At 42.8% G+C, this 25,524-nt stretch overlaps 2 protein-coding genes across 2 annotated transcripts; both read right to left on the reverse strand.

Annotated features, from left to right (window-relative positions):
• Window positions 1-742: 742 nt before the first annotated feature.
• Window positions 743-13,031, reverse strand: napba (N-ethylmaleimide-sensitive factor attachment protein, beta a). The gene is made up of 10 exons (XM_085369011.1): window positions 12,934-13,031; window positions 9,344-9,423; window positions 8,646-8,762; window positions 6,273-6,319; window positions 6,081-6,158; window positions 5,922-5,977; window positions 2,105-2,189; window positions 1,768-1,872; window positions 1,544-1,612; window positions 743-895 (listed from the first exon to the last, which is right to left on the reverse strand). Exons 1-10 carry the CDS (start codon window positions 13,029-13,031, stop codon window positions 743-745), a joined length of 888 nt encoding a protein of 295 aa, XP_085225137.1.
• A 5,284-nt stretch (window positions 13,032-18,315) lies between these two features.
• On the reverse strand, window positions 18,316-25,297 carry LOC146619666 (uncharacterized). Its single transcript, XM_085369613.1, has 5 exons — window positions 25,091-25,297; window positions 20,316-20,407; window positions 19,743-19,937; window positions 19,578-19,654; window positions 18,316-19,328 (listed from the first exon to the last, which is right to left on the reverse strand). Exons 1-5 carry the CDS (start codon window positions 25,239-25,241, stop codon window positions 18,689-18,691), a joined length of 1,155 nt encoding a protein of 384 aa, XP_085225739.1. The 5' UTR covers window positions 25,242-25,297; the 3' UTR covers window positions 18,316-18,688.
• Window positions 25,298-25,524: the final 227 nt, after the last annotated feature.

Here is a 25,524-nt window from a genome sequence, read left to right on the forward strand (position 1 = left end):
TGACAGGGTGTGGGGATGCGGAGAGGACAGTGAGAAAGAGGAGGAGGAAGAGAAGAAGTAAAGGAGAAAGGAGAAGGAGAGAGAGCTGAGGGGCTAATACCTAAAATAGTAAGACAAATCATAACACTGAGCACCATAATAAACAATACATATGTTCAGTATTGACAATAAATATCAGAAATCTCATAAATAATATCTCATGTAAGCTGCAAACTTTCCCATCAGACAGTTTCATTTACCTTTCTGGTGTGGACACACACTCTTTCTCACACACACACACACACACTCTTTCTCACACACACACACACACACTCTTTCTCACACACACACACACACACTCTTTCTCACACACACACACACACACACTCTTTCTCACACACACACACACACACACACACATTTTCTTTCCACTCTTACTTTTTAAGTACAATTCTGTCCAGTGTTACGAGAGCAATACTGCAGGACCGGGAGACACAGGGTGATCTTAAGGTGATTTAAAGGTGATGCTTAGCTCATTGGGGGGCAGGTCACATGCAGACTGATATGTACAACTGTAAACTCCTTCACCTCCCACCCTCTTTCATCTTTCTGCCTTTACTTTATTCTACTTTTGCACATCCATTAAGATACATGCCTGTCTCTTGTCCCATCATTTAATCCCCTCCACTGTCATCTTCCTTCTCTCTTCAATGGCCCCTTTCCCTATTCCCCCCCCTTTGTTCTCTCCCCCTTCTAAGTGTGTCTATTTCAGGTCCCCAGCGTCCCCCTGGATGGTTTTCTTGATGCGTAGCAACATCGTGGTCAGCCACTGGTCCAGGCGAGACACAGAATCAAACTCCTTCACGGCCTCCGTGAACGCCTCGCTGTTCTGCTCCTCGTGGGCTTCTAGCAGTTTCTGTTGCACAGAGGAGTGGCGAATAGGCAAAAATGTTCATGGGAAAAAACACACAAATGGCACAATTAAGCTCTGATTAGTAGCAGCAGTGTTTTAATGATCATATTCTGTGGGCTTTCCTTTACATCATAATGTTCTTATGACTATTTACATTAAATACTATTGAAAGAAATCTACATGTTTGATTTCAGTGTCTAAACTTAACTAAAGGTGCAATATCTGAAGACATATCAACTGAAGTTGGGGTAAGGCTGGGCTGTACCTTTGTGTAATGCCAGTTTGAACCACAAGATGGTGCACTAAGTCAATGCAATTGTTATTTAATCACGTAAGTCAAAGATGGAGAGCTACAAAAATATACAACAAACATTTGAAAACATTTCAATGCATCCACTAATAAACAGCTCCTCACTTTCGGTGAAAAGTTTAGTCTAAACCTTTGCAGAGGTTAAAAACACAAATTACATTTAAATTTTCCAGGAATTTCTTTCATAAATCACTGCCTGCTTGTTGTAAAGAGTGTTTATATTATTTTTCATAAAATTATTGTTTCAGCGTAACAGATTTTATAAACCGTTAAAACCTTTAATAAAATATTTATGCAAACTTAGAAAGTTACGTTGAAAAAAACAAGAAAAGGTAATTTACCTTTAACAGTTTGAGCTCTCTGGAGTCTGAGAAGGCTGGAAACATCTCTTCATACTTCTCGATGGCCAACTGAAACACACAGGCGTTAGTGTTAACGGTACGTGTAAACTGATTTCTGCAATGAACAATTAAGCATGAAACCCGACCCACAAATACATCAGATTCAGTGTGCATGTGTCTGTGCGGACTCAGTGGCTGGCTATAGTTGTTGTTTGTTGTGTTACCTTGGCATTGAGCTCATCCACAATGAAATGACAGAGCGATGCCTTAAAGAAATACTCTTTTGCGTTGTACTTGAGTAGGGGATTGTCCATGGTGCTCATTGCAACCTAAAACACACATGGAGGCACAAACATTAACCGAAGTGGGCAAATGTCATAAACGACCAGTTTTTAAAACCCTCTCTTTAACTTGATACATTTTTACATTTTTGGTCACTTATAAACCAATAAATTTTGAAATGGGATGAAACATTATAAAAAAGGGTTCTTTTCAAATACAATAAAAACTTAACATTATTGCATTTATAAAAGCAAAATGGGTATAACAATCAGTTGTTACCTGCTCATAGATTTCAATCGCTTTCTGGTACTGTTCCAGCTGAGCGCTGTAGTGTCCGACCTTCAGAAGACATTTGTTAGCTGAGCTGAAAAGACACAAACAAGAAATTTTACTTTAACATCTGCTGTTTCTTTCATACTGAATCTTCCTACAGATGACTGACAGTTTTTTACCCACAGACTGTATACAAAGCGTATTATCCAGCTGTAAAGACCATCAGGCTTGGCTGAGTGAGCATCACTCAATGACCACTTCATCATATTGTACGAGTGGCAGCTTTATCATGAAACACTCCACCAGTGTCAACAATATCACAGTCACATTTATACATGTATAGTTATACATTTTCCCCTACAAGGGCTAGAACCACTGCTTATATTTTAATTACAGATCAGGTTCTCAGTTTTTTCTCACTAATCAGACTAAAGAGTGATCCATCAAACTCCAAGAAACACAACTTTCCCCAAATCAAAAGAAATAAGAGAGTCCATAACACAAAAATACCAAATAAGCAATAAAATCAGCAACCCCACTTCCAGATTAACCCTCTGTGTAAACTCTTATGTTTTCCTTTGTCCTTTGTTCAGTTGTCTGTAATCATAATCTGGTTGGTTCCTTCCAAGTTTTCACAAAATGATATACTGTCACGGCTGCTGAGACGAGCCGTGTGGTATTGAAGGGGAAAAAGGACCCAAAACTAGTGATGTGACGTTCTGTATCGAGGCTTCGGAGCGTGTGTCGAGTACTGGAGGGGGCGTTTCCGCGAAGCGCGTATCGAGGCTTGCTTCATTTATGGGAGGAGCTGAAAATGATGACGTCCGAAGCCTGGCTGCCCGGCTGTACCACGTGACTGGTTCATGAAGTGGTTCGAACTTTGCTGCGAGATATGACAGCGATATAAACCCCTCAGACTTCAATCAAAATGTGGGTGTTTGATGGAGAGTTGCGGTTAGTGAGAGTTGGAGAGAGTTTGGAGGTTTATGAGAGTGAGGAGAGAAAGTCAGGAGAGAATGGAGCCAGCTAAGAAGAAGAGGATGTCCTCCGCTGTGTGGGAACATTTTGATCTTATTCCTCCCAACAAGGTATGTAAATTTCTAAAGAAGATGTATTGTCATGATACTGATGGTGCAATAAAACCTATGTTAAGCTGTCTGTACTTTTGTACAAGGTGAAGTGTTTGCTATGTGCCAGGGAGCTGGGATATAACAACAACACCTCATCCATGCTTAGGCACTACAGAGCTTTGCATGAGAATAAGGGGAACACCGATTGTGGAGCAAGACCAGGTGAGCCATCAAATGCAATGATAATATAGCATGCAGTAATGTTACTAAATGATATAACAATATTATACAACTGTTATAAGTTACGTGTGTGATATTTATATTTGTGCTTTGTTTTTGTTGTCTTTCCTCAGGAGAACAATCTCAAATAGATGAAGACCTGGTCAGCATGGTGATTGAGGACTCCCAGCCATTTAGCATTGTGGAGGACAAAGGATTTATAAGATTTGTTAAATCATTAAATCCTAGCTATGTTCTCCCCACTAAAGGTCATAAAAGCAGTGAAAATTTAGTTTTTACAGAATAAAATGTGAACAGGCAGGACTGAGGCTCAGTGTGTAGCTGTCCATACCTCAACGTTACAAAAGCACAACTACTGTCCACACCTCACCTCACAGTAAATGATCATTTCCATTTCAAGCATTTCCAAATAATCATTTTCCATACTGCCACTATAAATATACACAGTGTACTGCCATCACTACAATATACATGTTTTACACACTCCTTTTGTTGTTGACATTTACAGGCTGTGTGCAAAATGCCACACTCTTCAAATTCATGCCAGCTATTATTTTTACGTCCAGTAGGTGTCCTGCTAGAGCAAATGAAGCTTCATGAAGCTTCGCGTTGGGGTGAACCAATTGGATGAAAAGCTTCAGTGCTTCATGGGGCTTCATCTGCCCATCACTACCCAAAACGCAGGCAGTAGATGATAACGCTGGTGATGATTTATTTACACAGTGGTGAGAAGGCAAAACAGGCAAGAGGGAAGACAAAACTAAAGACCTGAACTGGGAAAGCTAAATGACAAACCTGAGAGGATACAAAAAGGGATGAGAGGCAGCGAGACGAGCAGGACACCGAGTAACAGGCAGGAAAACACACAGGGCTTAAATACACACACCAGTAATCAGGGGATGACAGACAGGAGGGCAACACAGCTGGGAGGAATCTGGGCTGACGGGACAGGGGAAACGTAAACTGATCACACTCACACACGACACGGACCTTCACAATAAAACAGGAAACTCAGACACATGGAACCAGACAAGACATTGAACTAAACAGACAGATTCACAAACAGATGGGGTGACACCATAGACAGACAGATACAGACGCAGACACAGAGGCAGACCGAATATAACACAGAACCTAAACAATCAGCATCTAGAAAATGATAACAAACTAAAAGCGCTGGGTCACCGACCCAGGACCATGACATATACTAGTCTCATAAGTATGCTGATGAATATGGGGTAAATTTAGTAGTTGAACACAATAGGTCTGCAAAAAAATGTATAAAAATAGCATTAACATCCACAGTTAGTTTAAGAGAGAGCACCTCCAGGAGACAACAAACAGGGGTAGAGAAGACAGAAACTGTCATGGTCCCCGTGTCTCCCTGGCTGGCTCTGTGTTAGGCAACATGTTTTTTTGTTGTTTTATGCGCTCTGTCTTTCGCTCTCTCTCCTCTATCTGCGGTGAGCTCATCACAGGCTCCTGCCTCTGGCCCACGCACCTGTCTCCAATCACAACACCTGCTGCTCATCTCCTGCAATCCTGAGCACTATTTAAGATTGTCACTGGGTTGTTGAGTATTCTATGTTAGTCTGGCTGGCAATTTCTGATCTGAACCTGTGTATTTATCTTAGTCTGTTTCTAACCGAGTCCTTTGTGTGAATAGATCTTCCTGGACCCGTCCCTGTAAACCCAAGGGACCTGAGAGCGTTTGAGTGGCAAAGTGCTTAGAAGCGCGAGTGCCTACAGAAGAGAGTGGAGTGGAATTCCGAACAGTGTGGCGTGTGTGTGGATCTCTCCCTTTCCCACGGACCCTGGAGCCCTGGTCCCCGCGCCCCCCCAACCCCTGCAAGTTGTACATATTTGCAGTTGGTGTTTACTGTAAATAAAATCACTGCTTTGCAAAGGATTCCTGGTCTGCGCCTGAGTCCATTTGAGTAACCTGAAAAAAATGGTCTTTCTACTTTTAGTAATAGAAATAATTGTTTATTAGAACAGTTTTTTTTATTAATATTCTAATTTATCAACCTGCAAATGGTAATGTGTTGTTTTTAACCCATTATTATGTCAAAAATTCCAGTAATTGTGATCTACCAAGTCAGAAGATTTGTGTAATCCCACACAGAGACTTTCTGCTGTTTCTGTGTACTCCCTCGATCATTTACTGTGATCACATCAGCTTTAAATCACATCTTGATTTTACTTAAAACAAAAAAAATATTTTGTGCATTGTTTAGTTTCTCAAATATGTTTAAAATTGACTTGAGTTCATGAAAAATGTGTCTAAGATTGAAAGATGTGAGACAAATCTCTAGTGGCCATTTTCAATGCTGAGTCACAGCTCAGCAACATCCAATAATCGTAAATGTTTTGCTCTTATATCTGTTTTTTAAATTGCCCCACTGCTTGATTGCAAAAATAATAAACAAACCTGACTCTATAAATAAATGTCGGTTTTAGCATTATGTATGTACTATATAGTTATTTAGCTTTTAGCTAAACAGCTCATTTACCTGTTAGATTCTTCTCCCTTGTAGTAGTCTGCTGCCTGCTCGTAGTGGGCAATGGCCTGAAAACACACACACAGACGAGGACATTCAGAGCGTCGCACATAGATCCAAAATCTTTTCATCCCAAAGAAAGGGAGGAAGTCCTTTTACTCCCCACTTTACCTTCTCAATGTCCACCAGCTCTGACTCATAAATCTCTGCTATAGTGATGTGATGTTTGGCTGCAATGGTAAACCGACCCTGTAGTCAGCACACACACACACATAGATAGAAGAGGCAGTACAGGACATTAATCAAAGGAAAGACTGAGATCATTGTCAGAGAGTGAGATCTAATGGCTGGCAGAGGTCTTACCATGTCAGTGTAGATGTCAATGGCCTGATTTAAACAGTTGATAGCCTCTGGAAAGAGACAGATGAGAGGGTAAGGAGGGCTTTTATAAATACAAAGAAAATGGAAAGTGTGCTGAAGCCCCGAAGTCAAATTAATAATCTCCAATTTCAGTTTCCTCCCTATGTGACTGTTAACCTGATAACCCGCTGTATTTTATTAAGCTCATCACCAGGAAGCAGGAAGTCTGTCACAACACAACCCAGATATTAATTTTCCTAGAGCAAACCAGGGACCCATTTTAATCTTCCAACAATCCCACCCCTGGGCCCGAACCAGTCGGAGAAATGCAGTGATGCAGAGGCTTCCCCTTTCACCGTGTAGCTTTACACTTTTTTGTAGTTGTTCTGAGGAAACTGAGGAAGTGTAAACACAGCACATTTATTTAGCACATCTGTGGAGTCAGCTTTAACCTCTTTAATATCTCAGTTAAAACTGTTGCAATTTGATAAAACTGTTACTGCATTTTGGGGGGAATGGGAAGCAGCAACCACCAGAAACAGGATTTTCCTGCTTTGAACATCTTACATAGAGGCAAAGAAATGAACCAGTGCTGTCAAATAGTAACTGTTTAACCAGTTTTTACATGTATTTTTCTTTACCTAAACACAGCAAACACTATTCTTTTGGTTAAATTGTCAAGACATTTTATGCATCCTGCCTCATTGAGCTCCATTGTAGAGCCCTTTCAGCTACAGTGTTCAGAGGCTCCTGTTTTTCCTGTTTCTTTAAATTCTTTAAAATCTTCTTTTTACTACTTTAAAAAGTGTTGAATGAATGTTTTTATGGAGCCAGGCTGGTTTAAATGGACCCTGTGCTATGTTTAAACAGCAGAATTTGCTGCCCAATGTTCAGAGAAGCTTTAAACATGTAAACCCACAAACAAGTAAGAAAAAATGGATAAAGAAGGACAGTAAACAGTTAGGGCAGCTCAGCTAATCCAATCTTAATCTAATTACCATTATGGCTTCCACTGATTATAAAAACAAGCATATCTTGTTGTAATGTCACTGCAATGTCTTTCCATTACAATGATGCACTTTCAACCTTCTCTAAAACTCCAAACTCACTCCTCTGACGGGATGTGGAAAGTTTTTTCTGCATGGGCCACAACAACAGAGCACCGGCATTCATATAATGCTTTTCTAATCTAATCAAATGTTGGTTTCCAGCACAAACGCTACGAAGACTGATTACCACATATTCTACAACCAGCTTAAGAAAATCAGCATAATGAACGTAGATTAAAGTTCTGACACACCCATATTCAGTCCCGTCTGCCTAAGCCTGCTTCTACTGGAACTTTCTTCCATCTAAAAGGGAGTTTTTCCTCCCCACTGTCACCAAGTGTTTGCTCATAGGGGGTCATGTGATTGTTAGGGTTTTCTCTGTATTACTGTAGGGCAGGGCTGCCCAATCCCAGTCCTCGAGAGCTACTATCCTGCAGCTTTTAGATGCATCCCTACTCCAACACAGCTGAATCAAATGGTTTGATTACCTCTTCAGCATGCCATCATGTTTGGCAAAGGCCTGATAACAAGCCATTCATTTGATTCGGGTGTGTGGGAACAAGGATGCATCTAAAAGCTGCAGGACGGTAGCTCTCGAGGACCGGGATTGGGCACCCCTACTGTAGGGTCTTTACCTCACAAACATAAAGCACCTTGAGGCACATTTGGATACTTCTCATTAAACATTTTACTTATGTTGCACTTTGTGAATAAAGGGTGAAGAAATCCAAGAAAATTGACAAATTTGGGTATAATTGTGGCTAGAGGGGGACAGTTTAGATGGTCAGTTTAATTCTAGTGCCTTTTCTGTTGCTCCTCCCTTCTCCACTTGTTAAAGCGACAGGTTTGAAGTACAGAAATCTGAATAAAGCCAGATCAGGAGGTAAATGATAAGAGTCCTTGAACAAAAAAAACAACAACACACTGATTTTATCTCCGGGCTGACATAAATGGATGGTTTTATCTCCTGAACGTCAACAGCACCTATTAAAATTGGATCTCACTCGGCTCATCTCAGAGGAGTGAGTTTGGTCTGATTAAAATCAAGGCAATTATCTGCGTATCAACCAAGCAGCTTCTAGCCAAACATCGGTGCACCACAATGTTGTTCTTACATAACAAAAGTCATGTTTTATGTCAGCAGACCTTTCCGACACAGCCCCAAACAGACCTGTGTCTCCTCTCAGCAACCAACCATCGTCCTGTTATTAGGCAAATGTGTAAATCTGTGGTGCAACACTTAAAGGAGACATAATGCACGGCCTAAATGTAAGTTTGTAGTGGTCACTCAGCCAGATGTGTGTGTCTGTGTGACAGAAGCACTCACCCTGTGGGTCGGCCTTCTTGTAGGCGTTTCCTGCATCGACGAAGCTGGTGGCAGAATCCAGTTTGTTCTGAAGCTGCATGTGGAGCCGAGCGGCCTGACAGAACGCGTTCCCAGCAGCTAAAAACACACACACACGCACACAAACCACACACACGCACACAAACCACACACACACACACACACACACACACACACACACACACACACACACACACACACACACAGTGTCACATCTTGAATGAGAAAAACTTCATCCAAGTTTCATTTTTTTACTCCTGCTGCACTACACGACCATGCTCACGACTGACTGTGTGGACGGACACACATCAGGCTGCATCAAAACACACATCCAAACAGCTAAATTCTGCACAGCGTGAGCTATTATTGGCACATCTGGCATATGTAGAGCACAGGGTGGCTCCTGCAGACAAAATCTCACTGATCAGTCCATGTTTAAAGATCTCATTGCTGTATGTGGTAACATGATGTTTTCTACAGGCTGTTGAATCATTCATATGTTACTAAAATGCAGAGGGTAAAAGCATTCAGATACATGTGCGTGTCTGCATGTGGGTGTTTGTGTGGGAGTTTATCTTTTTTTTGTAAAGCATTTTTTTTTACTGTCTAATGAATGTGACGCATGTACTTGTGTGTAGATAGTGTGTTTGTGTGTGTGTAGATAAGTGTGTGTCACCCACCACTCCAGTTCTTTGCCATCTTAAACATATTGGCTGCTCTGGCGTACATTTCGCAGGCGTCCTCCACCTTATGGTTCCCCCTAAAACACACAACAAGGATGCACATAAAAAGCAAAGTCAAACAAAATGTATAATTTCTTTTGTCTGTTTTCATCAACCTCATTTTTGAACCTGACATAAATGTTATTTTTTAATGTAAATTTACTTCAACACTACAAGTTATTACTACAGCTCTTCCAGTTTAAGGACATACGTGCTGAGAGGACAGAAACCCCTCCAGCTGACACACTCTCAAGTCTCAAATCAAATCCTTTTTCTCTTGCATATTGTATTGCTGTGCACACAGATACTTGCTGCACAACTCAAACTATATTTTTCGTTCCTGTTCGATAACCGTGCTCATCTGTGCATCATATTTCTTTCTGGTTTACTACATGAAGCCTGAACTAGATCACAAAGTATTTACGTCACACTCCACAGGACAGAGGACTGGTTTGCATCTAGAAAAAAAGGAGGACAATAAACCAAGCAACCATAAAAACGAGAGAGGCAGGCTGCTAATTTGCTGATTAGATATGGATAAAAGATGCGTATTTCTCTTGCAATGAGAAATGTAATCTGTTAAATGTGATTTAAATAAGGACCATTTCCTCAATTTTGCAAACATTTTTATCTTAAAAAACAACTCAATGATTTATTTTCTGTAAAAAAATGCAAAAACAATGTGGAAAACAGTGTTAGGGAGCAAAAATGAAAGCGATATCGCACGGTGTTCTTTGCGTGCAAACCACAACAAACAGACAAAGTTAAAACCCAACAAGGATCCTTCTCAAGCTCAATGATAAATAAAAACTGTAGATTTTGTTCAGCATTTGACATTTCGTGGCTTTGCTACTTCCCTCAATATTTATACAAGAGTCTTGAAGAAAATCTTTCACAAAAGATTTCAAATAAAAGGCAAGTAGCTCTAAATCATGAAAAAAAAGAAGGGGCTTTGTTCAGCAACAACATCTGCACCTTTCTGTAGGAAAATAAATGCAGCTTTTAAATTATACATCAACACTAATTAGATGTATGATATGATATGGCATCACAAATCTACAACCTACCTCTGGTCACAAAACAGCCACAGCTTAACTCGTCTCATCTTTCAACGCAGGGGAGAAACTCATCAAATAATCATGGTATAGCTTATTGAGTGACCTAGCTCTCAATTTTAGCACACCAAATAAATAGCTCTGTGTCAAGTCCTCAGTTTTTTGTCAGCAATGTAATTTTTGACATTTTGTCACTGTACAATACCAAAATGAATTTGAAATGAAGCAATCTGTATGTGTCTGAAGTGTTAGTGCATTAACTATCTAGAAATTGCTCAAATTTTATATGGTTTCTTCATTTTAATGACTCAAAAACTATTAGGTTCAAAAAGGACTGATGGGTTTAACTGTTACTACATGACAAATCAAACTCAATCAGAGACACTATTCGAGAGGTACATGACACTCAAAGTATCCTGAAGCAGAAACTATGGGAAACTTTTTTAAAAGTAAAGATGGTGCCAGAAAAAAACACACATTTTAAAACCTTATTTTGGGAGAGATGAGAAAACTTTGATCTCTGACATGCAGTTTTTAATGTCCTAGTGGTCAATAAAATGAAAGTTAATTAGGATAATGCTTCAAAATATTTGCCAGAAAAAGTGTTTTTATGCATTATCAGGATGATTTGCTTTTAGAAGAGCTTTGTCTCAGTTTATAGTCCAATGAGGTGTGGACACAACTGTTGTAGAGTTAGAAGGAAAATTATTAACACTGTGTCACAATCACTATCTATCTATCTATCTATCTATCTATCTATCTATCTATCTATCTATCTATCTATCTATCTATCTATCTATCTATCTATCTATCTATCTATCTATCTATTCTTTTATAAATATGCATATATAAACAAAGATTTAGGACCTATAATATAACTGTATTTTCTGATACTGTATGCCAGACTTGGTACTCTGGTATTAACCATAAAAGACTATATGGGATTTAGTGTCTGATCGTGGCTACTCCTCCTTATTCTTTCATGGTTATTTAATAATAACCAGTTCTGCTTTGTTGGACAGCCCACTTATTGTTCTGTGTGATCTATTTTATTGGCTTCTAGGTTCATATTACTTGCTTAATCTTATGTTTGATTTTAGTTAATTAGATGTTCCTTAAAAAATGGCTGATCATAAATCATAAAATCCTAAAACCCCATGTTATATCTCTAAATATGCAAGCTGTCAGTTGAATGGACCAAAAATTGAAATATTCAGAGTAGTCCATTAGTTGAAAAAACAAAAAAACCCAAACAAATAAAATTATTATCCGTCTCCGTTGTGTAGTAAGAAAGGTTTTCATTGATCCTGTTCAAAACAACTCAGATGATTTCTCTTTTAAGTTAGTTATATTAAGTTATATTAGCCAGCATTATTTTTCTTTTCTTATTTCTTAAATAACGATAAATTCCTAAAAATCACTTGAAAATACACTTTATGTATAACTTTATAAAACCGACATGACTCTAACAGATACTCAGGACATGCAGATTAATTGATTTTAGAATCTAAACCTTAAAGATAATTAGGGTAAATGCACATGTTCACAGTGTTTCCTTATACCAACCTCAAACATATCTGTTTGAGTTGAAGCTGGCTGCAATCATCTGACCCAAATTTATCAGATTCAGATAGTAAACAGTCAGATTTGGAGAGACTAATCTCAGAGGCCATCGGGTCAGTTTGAATTTGGAGAGGCCTGCTTTGCACAGAATACATGTTTTTCTATTTTTTTTTTTCTTTATTACACAAAGAGCCCTCAGTTAATAAGTTGCCTCAAGCAAACCGGCTGTTTGTTATCAATGGTTACATCATATCAAAAATGATGGCTAAACATCCGCCCCTCCCACACGCGTGAAATAAGCTAACTCACTCCCATTCCCACACACACACACACACACACACACACACACACACACACACACACACACACACACACACACACACACACACAGAGCAAATAAAAAACCAAAAAGAAAACCATCCCCCGCAAACACCGCATCACCACCGGCCTGCCTGCGCTGCTCTCCCCGCCTCCCTGCATCTTTGCCTCGGTCTCACGCTTCATCCAAACTCGCTCACCTCCAGCATCCTCAGCATCAGCACCATCCAGAGATGTGCCACATTTACATTTGCCAAGATGCACAATCTGCGGTGCCAGCCAGTGTTTCTGGCATGAAGCCGACTCCATGATTCGTTTATAAACGTTTAAAAAAGGACACAATGTCATAGTGAAAGTTAGGCGCACCCGGTGGGATTTATAAGGAATAAATTAAAGGGTGATGATAAAATACAAAAGCGTGCAATGCAGGCTCATGTGCCGCTCGCTTCTGAGCGTCAGGCGCGTTATTTGTATATCACAGGCTTAATATAGACATAATAAAGCGGCCTGTCCGTGGAGAAGATGGGCCCTGTGTGCAGAGAGCCCCCTCCCCTCCCCACCACCACCACGACGAGCTGGTAAACAGAGGCAGAGAATCAGAGCATCCTTTACCCGAACATCCCTCCGAGGAAGGATCCGGACGCTTTGACCTTCTTGTCGGCTTCAGCCATCAGCTGCATGGCCTCCTTCTCTTTCCCGGAGTTGTCCATGACGAGCTGGGTGTCTGCCGCTGGAGGAGGGACGGGAGGAAAACAGGCCGATGTTCCGCAGTGGATGGAGAAGAGGAGAGCTGAGCAGAGGAGAGGAGAGAGGAGAGAGAGACGTCTCTGCTGGTTGCTGAGAGGCTGCAGCTCTTCTTTGACGTCGAGAGTGGAGCGTTAGTTGTGAGTCAATGGCACCATCTGCTGGAAGGAAGCGGAAGTGCAACTAACTGGCGCAAGGTTGAAACTAAACTAAAAACTAAAAAGTTAGGAGAAGTGTGGGTTGACCCCTAGTAATCTAATGGTGCCCAACACCTTTGATGAGCATGAATAGCACCTGTTGAGCAATTAATTATTAGAGTTAATCAAGTAATTACTGAAGGTGTTTATCTGCCTCTAACCTGTTATTTCTTTATGCCAGCATTGTACTTTGTACTCCATACTGTTTTATTTGAAAACTTTACTCTTTATTTTGTGGACTTTAAAACATAAACCTTCTTATACTGCCACTTCATTGGAAAACTGCTCATCAATGCAAATATCTAATTATCCAGTAAATGGCAGAACCTTGGTGTATTTAGATTTGAAAGATTGTAAAGACAACCTGCCGGTGACCTTCAAAGTGAAAATCAGAATAGTGTTAGTTTAGAGACTGATGATTTGCTGGGATTTTCCTGCACAACTACCTCAGGTTTGTAGAGAGTGGTACAAAAAGACAAAATATCCAGCGAGCTTTGCGTGAAAAGGTCTTGTTCATGCCAGCGCAGAATAGCCAGACTGCATGGAGCTGAAGGCAACAGTAACTCAAATAAACACAACTGAGTTATGTAGAACAGCACCACTCAGTGCACAACATGTTGGACCTTGAAGCAGAAGAATCAGAAGAAAACCACACGGTGTGCTACGTTCCTCAGCTAAGAATACAAACGGAGGATACAGTTACTGCTTATCAAAACTGGAAAAGACAAGATTGTAAAACTGATTCTGATGCAACATTCAGATAGTCACAATGTGGTATAAACAACATTATTCAGGCCGGCGGTAGTGTCATGGTGTGGGGATATTTTCTTGGCACTCTTTGGACACCTTAGTATCAATTTAAGATAAGATAGAACTTTATTAATCCCTCGGGTGGGTTCCTCTGGGAAATTCGACAATTTAGCATCATGTAAGCTTCGCAGCTGACTTGACTACTGTTGCTGACCATGTCCATCCTTTTGTGACCAGAGTACCCATCTTCTGATGGCTGCTTCCTACAGGGAAATGTGTCATATCATCTTATACTGTTTTCTTGAACGTGACAATGAGTTAACTGTGCTCAGATGGCCTCCACAGTTACCAGATTTCAATGATAGAGCACTTCTGGGATCTGGTAGAGCAGGAGTGTCTCATCATGAATGTGCAGCTGACAAATCTCCAGCAAGTATGTCATGCCATCCTGTTAACATGGACCAAAAATATCTGAAGTATGCTCGCAGAACCTTTTTTAATCTGCGACATGAAGAATTAAGGCAGTTCTTAAGGCAAAAAGGGGTCCAACACAGTATTAGCAAGATGTACACAATAAAATGGCCATATACTATACTTTATCACTACTGACAAAGCTTAAGCTAAATAATAAATTCATATCGAGCTGTGAGATTAAAAAATTCAGCAATTATGATCCAATAATAAAATATGTTCACAAATGTTCCATTCTGCATATTGAGTATTTCAACTTAAATACTTTAAGGATGATTTTAGGATACAACTGTTGCTCGATTGCTACAGGGAGATTATGACTTTTACTTAAGACAGTAATGTAAAATAAAACAAGTTAAGGGCACCAGTTAAGAGACTATTGTAAATATTTGTGTTCGGTATAGCATTTCAAAAGTTGCAAATTTGGTTAACTGATAAATTTGGCGATAAATGTCTTATTACAGATCTCACAAAATTCAGTGCAACAACAAATATAAAGACACAAACAGCAACAACAACAAAAAAAAGATTTGAATTCTGGTCTGAGTTTAAATTTTATCATTACACCTGCGTTATTGTTCTTGCTCACTAGAGGGCAGCAGAGTCATGCAGAAAACATCTGTCAGAAAATCATCTTATACGGTTAAAAAACAACGCAAATGACATCAGGGCAAATGAAAACATACAAGAGGAAAGTTCTATTGACAAATATGTTGCGTATATTAAGGAAACATAATTAAAAATATTTTCGGAATATATGTTGTGTTTAATTAACAGTTCATGTACGGCTTGATTCAGTTCACTACATGTTTTGTTATTTAGGAAGCAGAAAGGTCATTGTTATGATATTTTGATACCACGGTTAGCATTTACAGAAGATTGTTTTATACAGGAAAACTGTTACTCAATAAGGTCCATCTACTAGTTGTTTTTCTCTTTCTCTCTGACCCAAGAATTAATGTGTAAGACTCACAGGCTGGTACCCCAAGGTCGAAAACACCACAGAGACGAGACCACTTCCTTACTCCCATCCTCCCTTCCTTATCTCTTAGAAAAAGGCTCGTTAAAGGCCAGGTGGTTTGTTTCAGAATTCACTAATGAAAGAACTCTGTATTCTGTGTATTTTGCTGGGATGATCATAAATTGTAGCTGAACTGATAAACTACACACAGGATACTTCTTTGCTCACAAGGCAGGAAGACGTTTCCTTATTTGGTCTGTACTGGTTTGAACTGAGAACTTGCTGACACACGAACCTTTTTTTCCTCTATATAAGCTGTTATGTACTAAATAAACCTTTGAGTCGATTGGGAAGGCAACCTAAAGCAGTCTCTGTTTTCTTGTTCTCCCAAGCTGCTCCCGAGCTCGTACTAACACGCTGAATGGCATACCTGAGTGTTACTTTAAATAATTAGGAATCTTAGAAGGAAAGGACAGAACTCTGCTTATCGCTCACGCCACGGAGGAAACCCGGGACGGCAATTTCCTTCAATTTTGGTGTCAGAAGTGGGATGACTGACAGAAGGTAAATATGCGTCTTTCATATTTATATAGAGACCGTATTATACCTCTCTCAGTGATCGATCCATAAAGAAACGGGATATGCTGACGAAGTTTCACTTAGTGATCCAGAGAGATACACTGACGACTTCCTCAGTCCCCGAATAAAGTAAATTAACCCTTGTGTGGTGTTGGTGGACACAGGAAGTTGCCTGTTGTCTTGAATATTTTAATTTTGTTTAAAAAAAAAAATAATAATAATAATTAATTGTTTAATTAAACGTACGTTAAAAAGTGAGAAGTTGCTCACTCAGAAAAAGTGACACAGGAAGTTGCCTGTTGTCTTAAATACTTCTCGTTAAGTGAGAAGTTGCTCACCAAAGAGTGACACAGGAAGTTGCCTGTTATCTTGAAACGTACGTTAAAAAGTGAGAAGTTGCTCACTCACAGAAAGCTAGTAAATAATTAAATTTAATTTTGTTAAAAAAAAAAAAAAAAAAAAAAACGAAAGAAAACTGAAAACGGGTCTCACAGACCCGATTACCATACAAGGGTTAAAAGCAGTAAATAGACTACTTGCACTAGGGCATGTGACGTATTTCCGTTTCCAAATAGTACCGCTTGTGCGTTTCCGGTACGTTTGCTTATCTATCGGTAGCTATGCTAATGTCGCTTCAGAATGAGTATAAAAAGGAAAGTATTTAAAACAGAACATTTTCAAAAACAGGAGAAGAAATACTCCGAGCATTGCTGTGTCCCACTTTGTTCAGCTTCAGCCAAATTTAACGGCATACTAAGTTTTCATGCCTTTCCGACCCATTCCGACTTGAGAAGACAATGGCCGGTAAACATACGCCGGGATCATTTCACGATCACCTCTCACACCAGGGTCTGCTGCAGACACTTTGCCAGTGATCAACTCATAGAGCCAACAACCCTCGATGGTCGAAGGAGGCTTATTAAAGGTGCTGTACCAACACTTTTTGAGTGGAATGGCTATAAAGTTGAACCACCGCGGCGTAGTGTTTGGGAGAGAACGGAGCGACGCCCTGAACTAGTTCCTCCTGACGATCAAGAAGAGCAAAGTCTTACAAGAGATCATGACTACTGCTCAGTCCCTGAGCCGTCTGCATTGGACATATCTGCATCAGCTGCAGAAGACCTGTCCAAAGACGTGGAGACTCTGAGGAAGGAAATACAGGAGTTACGTGTCCAGCGAGAATTTGGGTTACAGCGTTTTGCTGGCTCCGACACTGACATCCGATTCTATACCAGGTACACCTAAGTTCTATTCAAGCTAACTGTTTAAAATATACCAAGGTCACCATCAGTTAAATTTCGAAAGTTTTTCCAGTCTTAATGAAAACAAAATAGATATTTACTTTTCATCTCTAATCTGTATGCTGGTTCGGTTAGTGACAAGGAACTATTCAAACAATCAGGCATTGCTGAGAAGTTGACTGAAGACATGGCAGTGATGGTAGATAAGGGCTTCCTAATCACTGATTGTTGTAAATGCAAAGTGTGCTGCCCACCTTTTCTATCTAAGCAGAAGCAGATGCCAGCATACCAGGTTAAGGAGACGCAGGCCATAGCCAGACTCAGGGTACATGTGGAGCGAGTCATTAGGAGGATCAAACAGAACAAACTTTTTGATAGCATCATTACCATGTCACATGTTTATAATATCAACCAACTGTTTGCAGTGGCATGTATGCTGTCAAATTACCAGAACACAGCATTAGTTAAAAAATGGGTTAAGTGAGACAAGATGGATTTTTCCCAAGACACCAGTGCCAGTAACTTATGGAAAATGACCTGCAGCTGAGGCCACTACAGTTGCATTTCTTCCTTCTCAGCTGACAATACTTGATTACAGAACTGGTACTTGAGTGCTGATAGTTGAGTTTCAGTTATTGATAATTCAAATTCATTGCAAATGTTTAATGTTAATAATACTGTTTAATTATACTACTATTATTACTATTCAGATTCAACAAAACTGTTTATCAAAATTATAAAGTAAATCACTAAATCGTTTTAAAATCATAAGTGACATTGAGCTTTTGGAACATCAAAAATACCATTTGTCATTTTCTACAGTTCAGTTGTGTTATTGTCTAAATGTATATCAGTATGCTAGGCATGGAGTTTTAAATACTTACCATGTAAATAAGTTCTGCACAAATTCAACGTTTTAATGTGTGTTTTTAAAAATTAAATTGATGCCATTGCTTAAATAACAGTTTATTGATGTCACATAAAGGTAACATGTAACAACAAAAGAATTCATGAAATATATTGAAAATAAAACATCAGTTATTTTGTTCCAGCCAGCCTGAAGGATCTGTTTTTCTTTTTGCTATGTTTTCACTGTTCATTTTTTCAAACACAGGTATCTTGGCATATATATGTAAAAAAAGAAATAGTCTGCCTTTTCTCTGATTGCATTGTGCACATCTGTATCCATGTATATTCTTTGCACTAGGTAGTCCTCTTGTGCCCACACAACAAAGTCACACCACTGCATCCCACTGATGAGCAGTTGTCCTTGCACTTGCCAGTAATATGCGTGGCTCTTTTTTAGTTTAGGGGTACCACATTCCATCTGCACATATTTGCAGTCAATAAAGTTTTGTACATTGGGACATTTGAATTCGACGAAGCCAAACTGGGGGTATTCATTGGGGTCAAAAACAACACCATCAGGACATGCAGCAAGCAATGGGGTGAATGACCAGACCACAGGGTGAGTAGTTAACATTCATTAGCCTACTATACTCTGCTGCTATTGCAGGCTCCATCTCAGTTCCTCTCCTCATGTCTGCTGTCTGCCTTGTTCCCTTCAATATACGCTCTGCTAGTGACTCGGCCGAGCTCTGGCCTCTGACGTGACACACCTCCCGAAACCTAGAGGCAGTCACTCTGGGCCTGCGGAGCTGATGCCACTCAGACGAAGAGCTTTGCTCACGTGTAGCTTCCTCTATTTTGTGAGCCATTTCCAGAGTTACAGACAAGCTTTTCAGATGCAGAAGCTCTTCTTCTGAGCACACAAACACACAATCTGATGGCAAGATGTCATACCCCTCCAGAGGCAAGTGCGGTGTTGGTGGTGCATTGCGGTGTAGTGTGATGTACCGGGTTGTCAAAACCGGCTGCTGATATGACAGAACACTGCCCTCCTGCACCAGCCCAAAGGCACTTTCCACAAGGGGCTTGTCAGGTCTCATGTTCATTGTGGTCACAAGTGGCCTGTCCTCAATATTAAATTTTGCATATGCCTCCGTTATTCTGAACAAGCAGGGATCTGGTAACGGACCCACCATGCCTCTGTAGAAGCCACTCCTAAAGAAAACATCAATGACAATAATGTAAGGAAGAAGGTTGTTATACTGAACAACAACTAAACTAAAAGGTGTAAAACAGTGGTGCATAAGTTAGAGACTGGGATGTATATGTACATGACTGAGTTAGCCGTCTTCAGAAAGTGTAATGTTGTATGTAAATTAATACCTATTCTGACACATGTATGTATGAAAAAAATAGCAACATACATTTGTAACACGTGAAACCAAATTTTACAAATGTAATTACCGTACTCCAGTCTGGGCCATCCTATTTGGTACTGGCTTAGTGAAGATCATGGAGTTGATGGGTCCTGGCCTCACACCCTAACAGAAGACACATTTACTATGGATGGTGTTGCTGTTCATATGTAAACATGGACTAATTCAAAAACTTTAACCTCATTTAAATTACCACTGTCCGTGGCTTGTGCCATTGCTGTTCAGATTCCGTGCAGCTATGCACAGGGGGGACAACCGGCACTCTGAGTTGTGAGTAGTGTGCTGTTTGGAAGAGCAGTGCCACTGTGTGATTGCACATAACAGCGCCTGCCACACAGGAGCACTGGCTATGTGTCAGTATCACCGGCGATGAATCCAGAAGCTTAATCTAAGAAGAAAGAACGAAAATTAAAAATGTAACATCTTCATGGAAGAGCCGAACAGGAACATAGTTCAGTGTTATGGTTACGTACCCTCCTGAATGCTTAGTGTTTCCTTCTCTCCCTATTAAAACAACTTAACCATGCTTGATAACTGTAATAACTTAGATTGTGTATATTTGCAGTATTAACTTGTTGTCAAATGTTTCTGATCACCCAAACACACGTTGATTTAACTATCTGACTAGTCAAATTAGGAGTGATAAAGCAGGGAGACAAGGAAAACATTCAAGTTGATGGGCCTTTAGGAATGAACTTAACTAATGCTTAAATGAACTGAACCCCACTGAACGGGGATTAACAACTTTACACAGCTTCCTGCCTACACTTAGTCTGTGTGGTGCCTCACTCTTCCTCATCGACCTGTAGCACAGGGCTCTCACACCGACCTCCCCTGACAACCTGTCTTTATTGGACACTGAATAAAGATACAAGTGTGGCGGACCACCAGGTGGCTCCACTCACACACAAGTTGAAGGGAAGTGTGGGGGTGGAGATTTTGGCGCTGACTATATGTGAAGTACTGTCAGTTAATAAAGTTGTTGGAGTGAGACACTGAGACCTCTCCTGTCGTTGTTACATACCTCCACATTGGTGACCCCTGTAGTGAACATGCTAAGGCTCGACGACGAAGCCAGCTCTGGCCTGGAAGCATCGGCGGCCGCCGGACCTTCACCTCCGCCGATGGCTGCGTTTGCTGTGGCGCTTAAATTGCCGGATTTTTGGCTTCACGATCCTCCTTCATGGTTCATGCACGTAGAAGCTCAGTTTGCTCTTCGTGGAGTTTCAGCCGACGACACTAAATACCACCATGTGGTGGCCTCACTTGACCCGCTGTCAACCCGCCGTGTGATGACTCTCCTCCGGGATCCCCCAGCCCAGGGCAAGTACGCCGCCCTCAAGGAGCTGCTGCTGCGGCGTTACTCCCTCTCTGATGCTGAGCGGGCCGAGAAACTCCTTTCCATCGCGGGCCTGGGCGACGGCACCGCCCTCGAGCTCATGGAGAGCATGCTGTCCTTGCTGGGCGCGGAGGACGGAGGATTTCTCTTCACCCACCTCTTTCTTCGACAGCTGCCGGCTCCAGTGCGCGCTGGCCTTGCCAACTCCCCGCTATTGGCCACGAAGGATTACCGCTCCCTTGCGGAAGAGGCGGATCGCATCCTCCTGGCTACCAGGACTTTCGGCGTCCAGACGGTTATTCAGGACCCACCAGCGTTTTCCCCCTCCCCCTCACCGATGCTCCACGGGCCCTCCGACTCGTCCACTGTGGCCGGAATCGCTGCACGGCGGCACCGCGGAAAGGGGCTTTGTTTTTATCACCAGCGTTTTGGAGCGAAGGCACGGCGCTGCCTCCCGCCTTGCAGTTTCCAGACCCAGGGAAACGGGCATGTCAGCGCTCTGTAGCAGCCGCGACCGCTGGCAACAAGGAAAGGCTGCTTTTCTTAGAGGACTCACGCTCGGGGAGGCGTTTCCTGGTGGACTCCGGCTCACAGAAGAGCCTTCTTCCCCCGGCTGGCTCGGACAGGCTAGCTGAGGGTTGCGGGCCATTGCTAACAGCGGCTAATGGCTCTCCCATTAAAACCTTCGGTGAAAGGTTGGTGACTGTTTGCTTTCACGACCGTGACTTTCAGTGGAACTTTGTTGTTGCTGCTAGCTCTGTGCCTATAATAGGCGCTGATTTTCTTTGTGCTCACGGACTACTGGTTGATGTGGCTAACAGACGTTTAATTGATGCTGTGTCCTTTTCCTCATTACCCTGTTTGACTCGGGGTGCTCAGCCCGTGGTGCATGCTAACTCAGTAGATTCGGGTGACGTTTTTCAGTGTTTGCTTTCTGAGTTTCCCTCACTCACTGTCCCCACTTTCTCGAGCACGGTGACGAAGCATGGGGTAGAGCATTACATAACTACAGTAGGGCCCCCGGTGTTCGCGCGCGCGCGCCGCCTCGACCCCGCCAAACTGGCTGTCGCTAGGGAAGAATTTGCTACCATGGAGCGTCTGGGCATCGTGCAGCGTTCGAACAGTGCCTGGGCTTCTCCGTTACACATGGTGCCTAAATCTGATGGTCGGTGGCGACCTTGTGGGGATTTCCGCCGTCTTAATAATGTCACGGAGAACGATCGTTATCCCATTCCCCACATCCAAGATTTTTCCGCCCATCTTGCGGGGACCTCGGTTTTTTCTAAGATCGATTTGGTACGGGGATATCACCAGGTTCCCGTGCGCGCGGAGGATGTCCCCAAAACCGCCGTAATTACACCTTTCGGCCTTTTCGAGTTTCTGCGCATGCCGTTTGGCCTGAAAGGTGCCGCCCAAACCTTCCAGCGGTTGATGGACTCGGTCTTGCGCGGGCTGCCCTTTGTTTTTGTATATCTTGATGATATACTGGTGGCCAGCAGCTCGAAGGAGCAGCACATGTTCCATCTGCGTCAGGTTTTTCAGCGTTTGGCGGAGCATGGACTGATTATTAATCCGTCTAAATGCCAGTTTGGGTTGCCCGTTCTCGATTTCCTTGGGCACCGTGTTTCCGCCGAGGGCGCGGTTCCGTTGCCTGACAAAGTCCGAGCTGTTTCGGAATTTCCGCGTCCCACGACTGTTAAGGCATTGCAGGAATTTTTGGGGATGGTGAATTTTTACAACCGTTTTCTCCCCAGAGCGGCACATCTGCTGAAGCCCCTTTATGGGGCGTTAAAGGGTAAAAAAGCTAATGACCCCGTTGACTGGTTTCCGGACAGCATCCAAGCGTTTTCTGATGCTAAGTCAGCGTTAGCTAATGCTGCCCTTCTGGCCCACCCATCCCCCTCAGCGCCGATTGCGTTGACCACTGATGCGTCGGACATAGCGGTGGGTGCGGTGCTGGAACAGCGAATCTCGGGTGTCTGGCAACCGCTCGCCTTTTTCAGCCGTACGCTACGTGACAGCGAACGCAATTACAGCGTTTTTGACAGGGAGCTACTGGCGCTCCACCTGGCGTCTCGTCATTTCCGGTTTTTTCTCGAGGGTCGTCACTTTACCGCATACGTGGACCACAAACCCTTGACGTTTGCCATGTCCAAGGTTTCCGATCCATGGAGTGCACGCCAGCAGCGCCAGTTGGCAGCCATTTCTGAGTTTACCACGGACATTCGGCACGTGGCTGGTAAATCCAATCATGTGGCTGACTGTTTGTCCCGTGCGCTGGTTTCTCCCGTCTTTCTCGGCATAGACTACTCCGCCATGGCTGCCGATCAGAGCGGTGACCCTGACATCCTCGCGCTTAAATCCACCCAGACGGGCCTCATACTGGAGGACAGACCCGTGCAGGACGGTGGTCCCCTCCTCGTCTGTGACGTTTCCACCGGCCGCCCTCGCCCTGTGGTTCCCGCTTCCTGGCGTCGTCAAGTTTTTGACTCGGTACATGCTCTCTCTCATCCAGGGGTCCGGGCCTCTGTTAAACTGGTCAGCTCTAAATTTGTTTGGCCAGGCCTTCGCAAATCTGTTAAGGAATGGGCGTCGGCGTGCATTCCCTGCCAGCGCGCGAAGGTTCATAAACACACCAAGGCGCCCCTGGAGCCGTTCTTCATACCCGGCAAACGTTTCGATCATGTGCATGTCGATCTGGTGGGTCCCTTGCCGCAGTCACAAGGTTTTACGCACCTTTTGACTGTTGTTGACCGGACCACCAGGTGGCCGGAGGCGGTCCCCCTGGCGTCCACTACCGCAGCAGTGGTGGCCAAGGCGTTTTTGTCGACCTGGGTCTCGCGTTTCGGCCCACCCGCGGACATTACGTCAGACAGAGGCCCCCAGTTCATTTCCGAGCTTTGGTCGGCCATGGCTGATGGACTGGGGGCTAAAGTCCACCGCACAACTGCATACAACCCGCAGGCTAATGGGATGTGTGAACGGTTCCACCGGTCGCTGAAGGCTGCCTTTCGCGCCTCCTTAAAGGATGGCAATTGGGTTGACCGCCTCCCGTGGGTTTTGCTTGGGCTGCGCTCTGCGGTTAAGGAGGATCTCGGCGCTTCCCCAGCTGAGCTAGTGTTTGGTCAGCCCCTCCGCGTGCCTGGAGAATTCTTGCCTGAAAATCCTCCTCCCTGCTTCGATCCATCGGTGCTCTCTCTCACCCCGCTTTTGCACTCGCTTCGGGTTCCTGGTCCGGTGCACCATTGCGTGCCTGACACCTTTGTTCCAAAGACTTTAGAGACTGCTAAGTTTGTTTTTGTCAGGCACGATGCCCACAGGACATCGCTGCGGCCGCTGTATGACGGCCCGTTCAGGGTTATTGAACCGGGCCAGAAACATTTTGTTTTGGATTTTGGGGGTCGAAGGGAGACTGTGTGTGTTGACAGACTTAAACCAGCACATGTTCTTCCGGACAGTGATGTAGTGCCGGCCCAGGCCCCTCGCCGTGGCCGACCTCCTGCGCTGGGGTTGACAGTCTCTGGTTTTCCCCCCAGGACTACCCCCGGACCACCAACGTTTGAGCCTCCTCCTGCCTTTCCTGCTCGCCTTCACCAGCCTCGTTCACAGGATGGACCTTCCTCTGCCTGTTCTCTCCCTCCCAGGTTCAGTCGTGCGGGTCGTTTGCTTAGACCCAGGGTCCTGGACTGAATGGAGACCTGACTGTGTGTTCAAGGGGGGGTATGTGTGGCGGACCACCAGGTGGCTCCACTCACACACAAGTTGAAGGGAAGTGTGGGGGTGGAGATTTTGGCGCTGACTATATGTGAAGTACTGTCAGTTAATAAAGTTGTTGGAGTGAGACACTGAGACCTCTCCTGTCGTTGTTACATACCTCCACACAAGTACCATTAGCATTATTTCTGTATTACTCATTTCAGCATGTCTTAAACATATATATTTTACACTTAGCAAGAGTAGCATTAGGTAGTTAACTACCTCCATAGTTAGCCAACTACCTAACGCCATTATAACAGTGTCTAACTACAAAAGTGACATTAGTTAAGAAAACCTCAACTATAGTTTAGGACGACATAAAACACCGTTTAAGAAAACATGTAATGTAGAGAACTGACATCAAATGAAGGACATAGCGGAGTAACGTAGTGTTTGCATTTGACGTTAGCTAGCGTTTCTTTGTCGGTTAATTTACGTTTTCTTACCTTCGTAGTTGTGTATATATGATGCAGCATATAACTTAAATCCTTTATCTAATTTGCTGGCGGGGGTAGTCGTCACTCTGCAAATCCGATGAACATCGGTGATGTTCAATTTTGGGAGCTCTTGTAGGCAGCGAGTGTAGAACGTCGCCATGGTTTAACCGCACCGGAAGCACTGGGGCAGGACTACATAGAACGCGGAAGTGTTAGTGCAAGTAGTCCATTAAAAGCAGAAAGACACAGGAAGTTGCCTGTTGTTTTACGAGAAGTTGCTCGTTAAGCGAGAAGTTGCTCGCTAAGTGAGAGTTGCTCACACAAACAAAAATTGCTAGCAATAAATTTAAAGTAACCTCAGCTGTGCCGCAGCGAAAATACTAACATAAATCCTTCAAGCGTGTAAACCCCTCTGGAAATCACTGAACATGGGTCAGAATAAT

The sequence above is a fragment of the Diplotaxodon limnothrissa genome, linkage group LG13 (assembly GCF_057381915.1).
Source record: "Diplotaxodon limnothrissa isolate DT_005_m linkage group LG13, D_limnothrissa_male_GT1.1, whole genome shotgun sequence".
NCBI lineage: Eukaryota > Metazoa > Chordata > Actinopteri > Cichliformes > Cichlidae > Diplotaxodon > Diplotaxodon limnothrissa.

Excerpts from the sequence above, each read along its gene's own strand:
- napba (XM_085369011.1), bottom strand. The coding sequence starts at position 13,031 with ATGGACAACTCCGGGAAAGAGAAGGAGGCCATGCAGCTGATGGCTGAA. Across the intron at positions 5,978-6,080 it reads AGCTGGTGGACATTGAGAAG|GCCATTGCCCACTACGAGCA; the intron begins GTAAAGTGGGGA and ends GTGTGTTTTCAG. Across the intron at positions 1,613-1,767 it reads TGGATGAGCTCAATGCCAAG|TTGGCCATCGAGAAGTATGA; the intron begins GTAACACAACAA and ends TGTGTGTTTCAG.
- LOC146619666 (XM_085369613.1), bottom strand. The coding sequence starts at position 25,241 with ATGGCGACGTTCTACACTCGCTGCCTACAAGAGCTCCCAAAATTGAAC. Across the intron at positions 19,938-20,315 it reads AGGCACCACACAGACTAAGT|ATTAAGCTTCTGGATTCATC; the intron begins GTAGGCAGGAAG and ends CTTTCTTCTTAG. Across the intron at positions 19,655-19,742 it reads GGCACAAGCCACGGACAGTG|GGTGTGAGGCCAGGACCCAT; the intron begins GTAATTTAAATG and ends GTCTTCTGTTAG.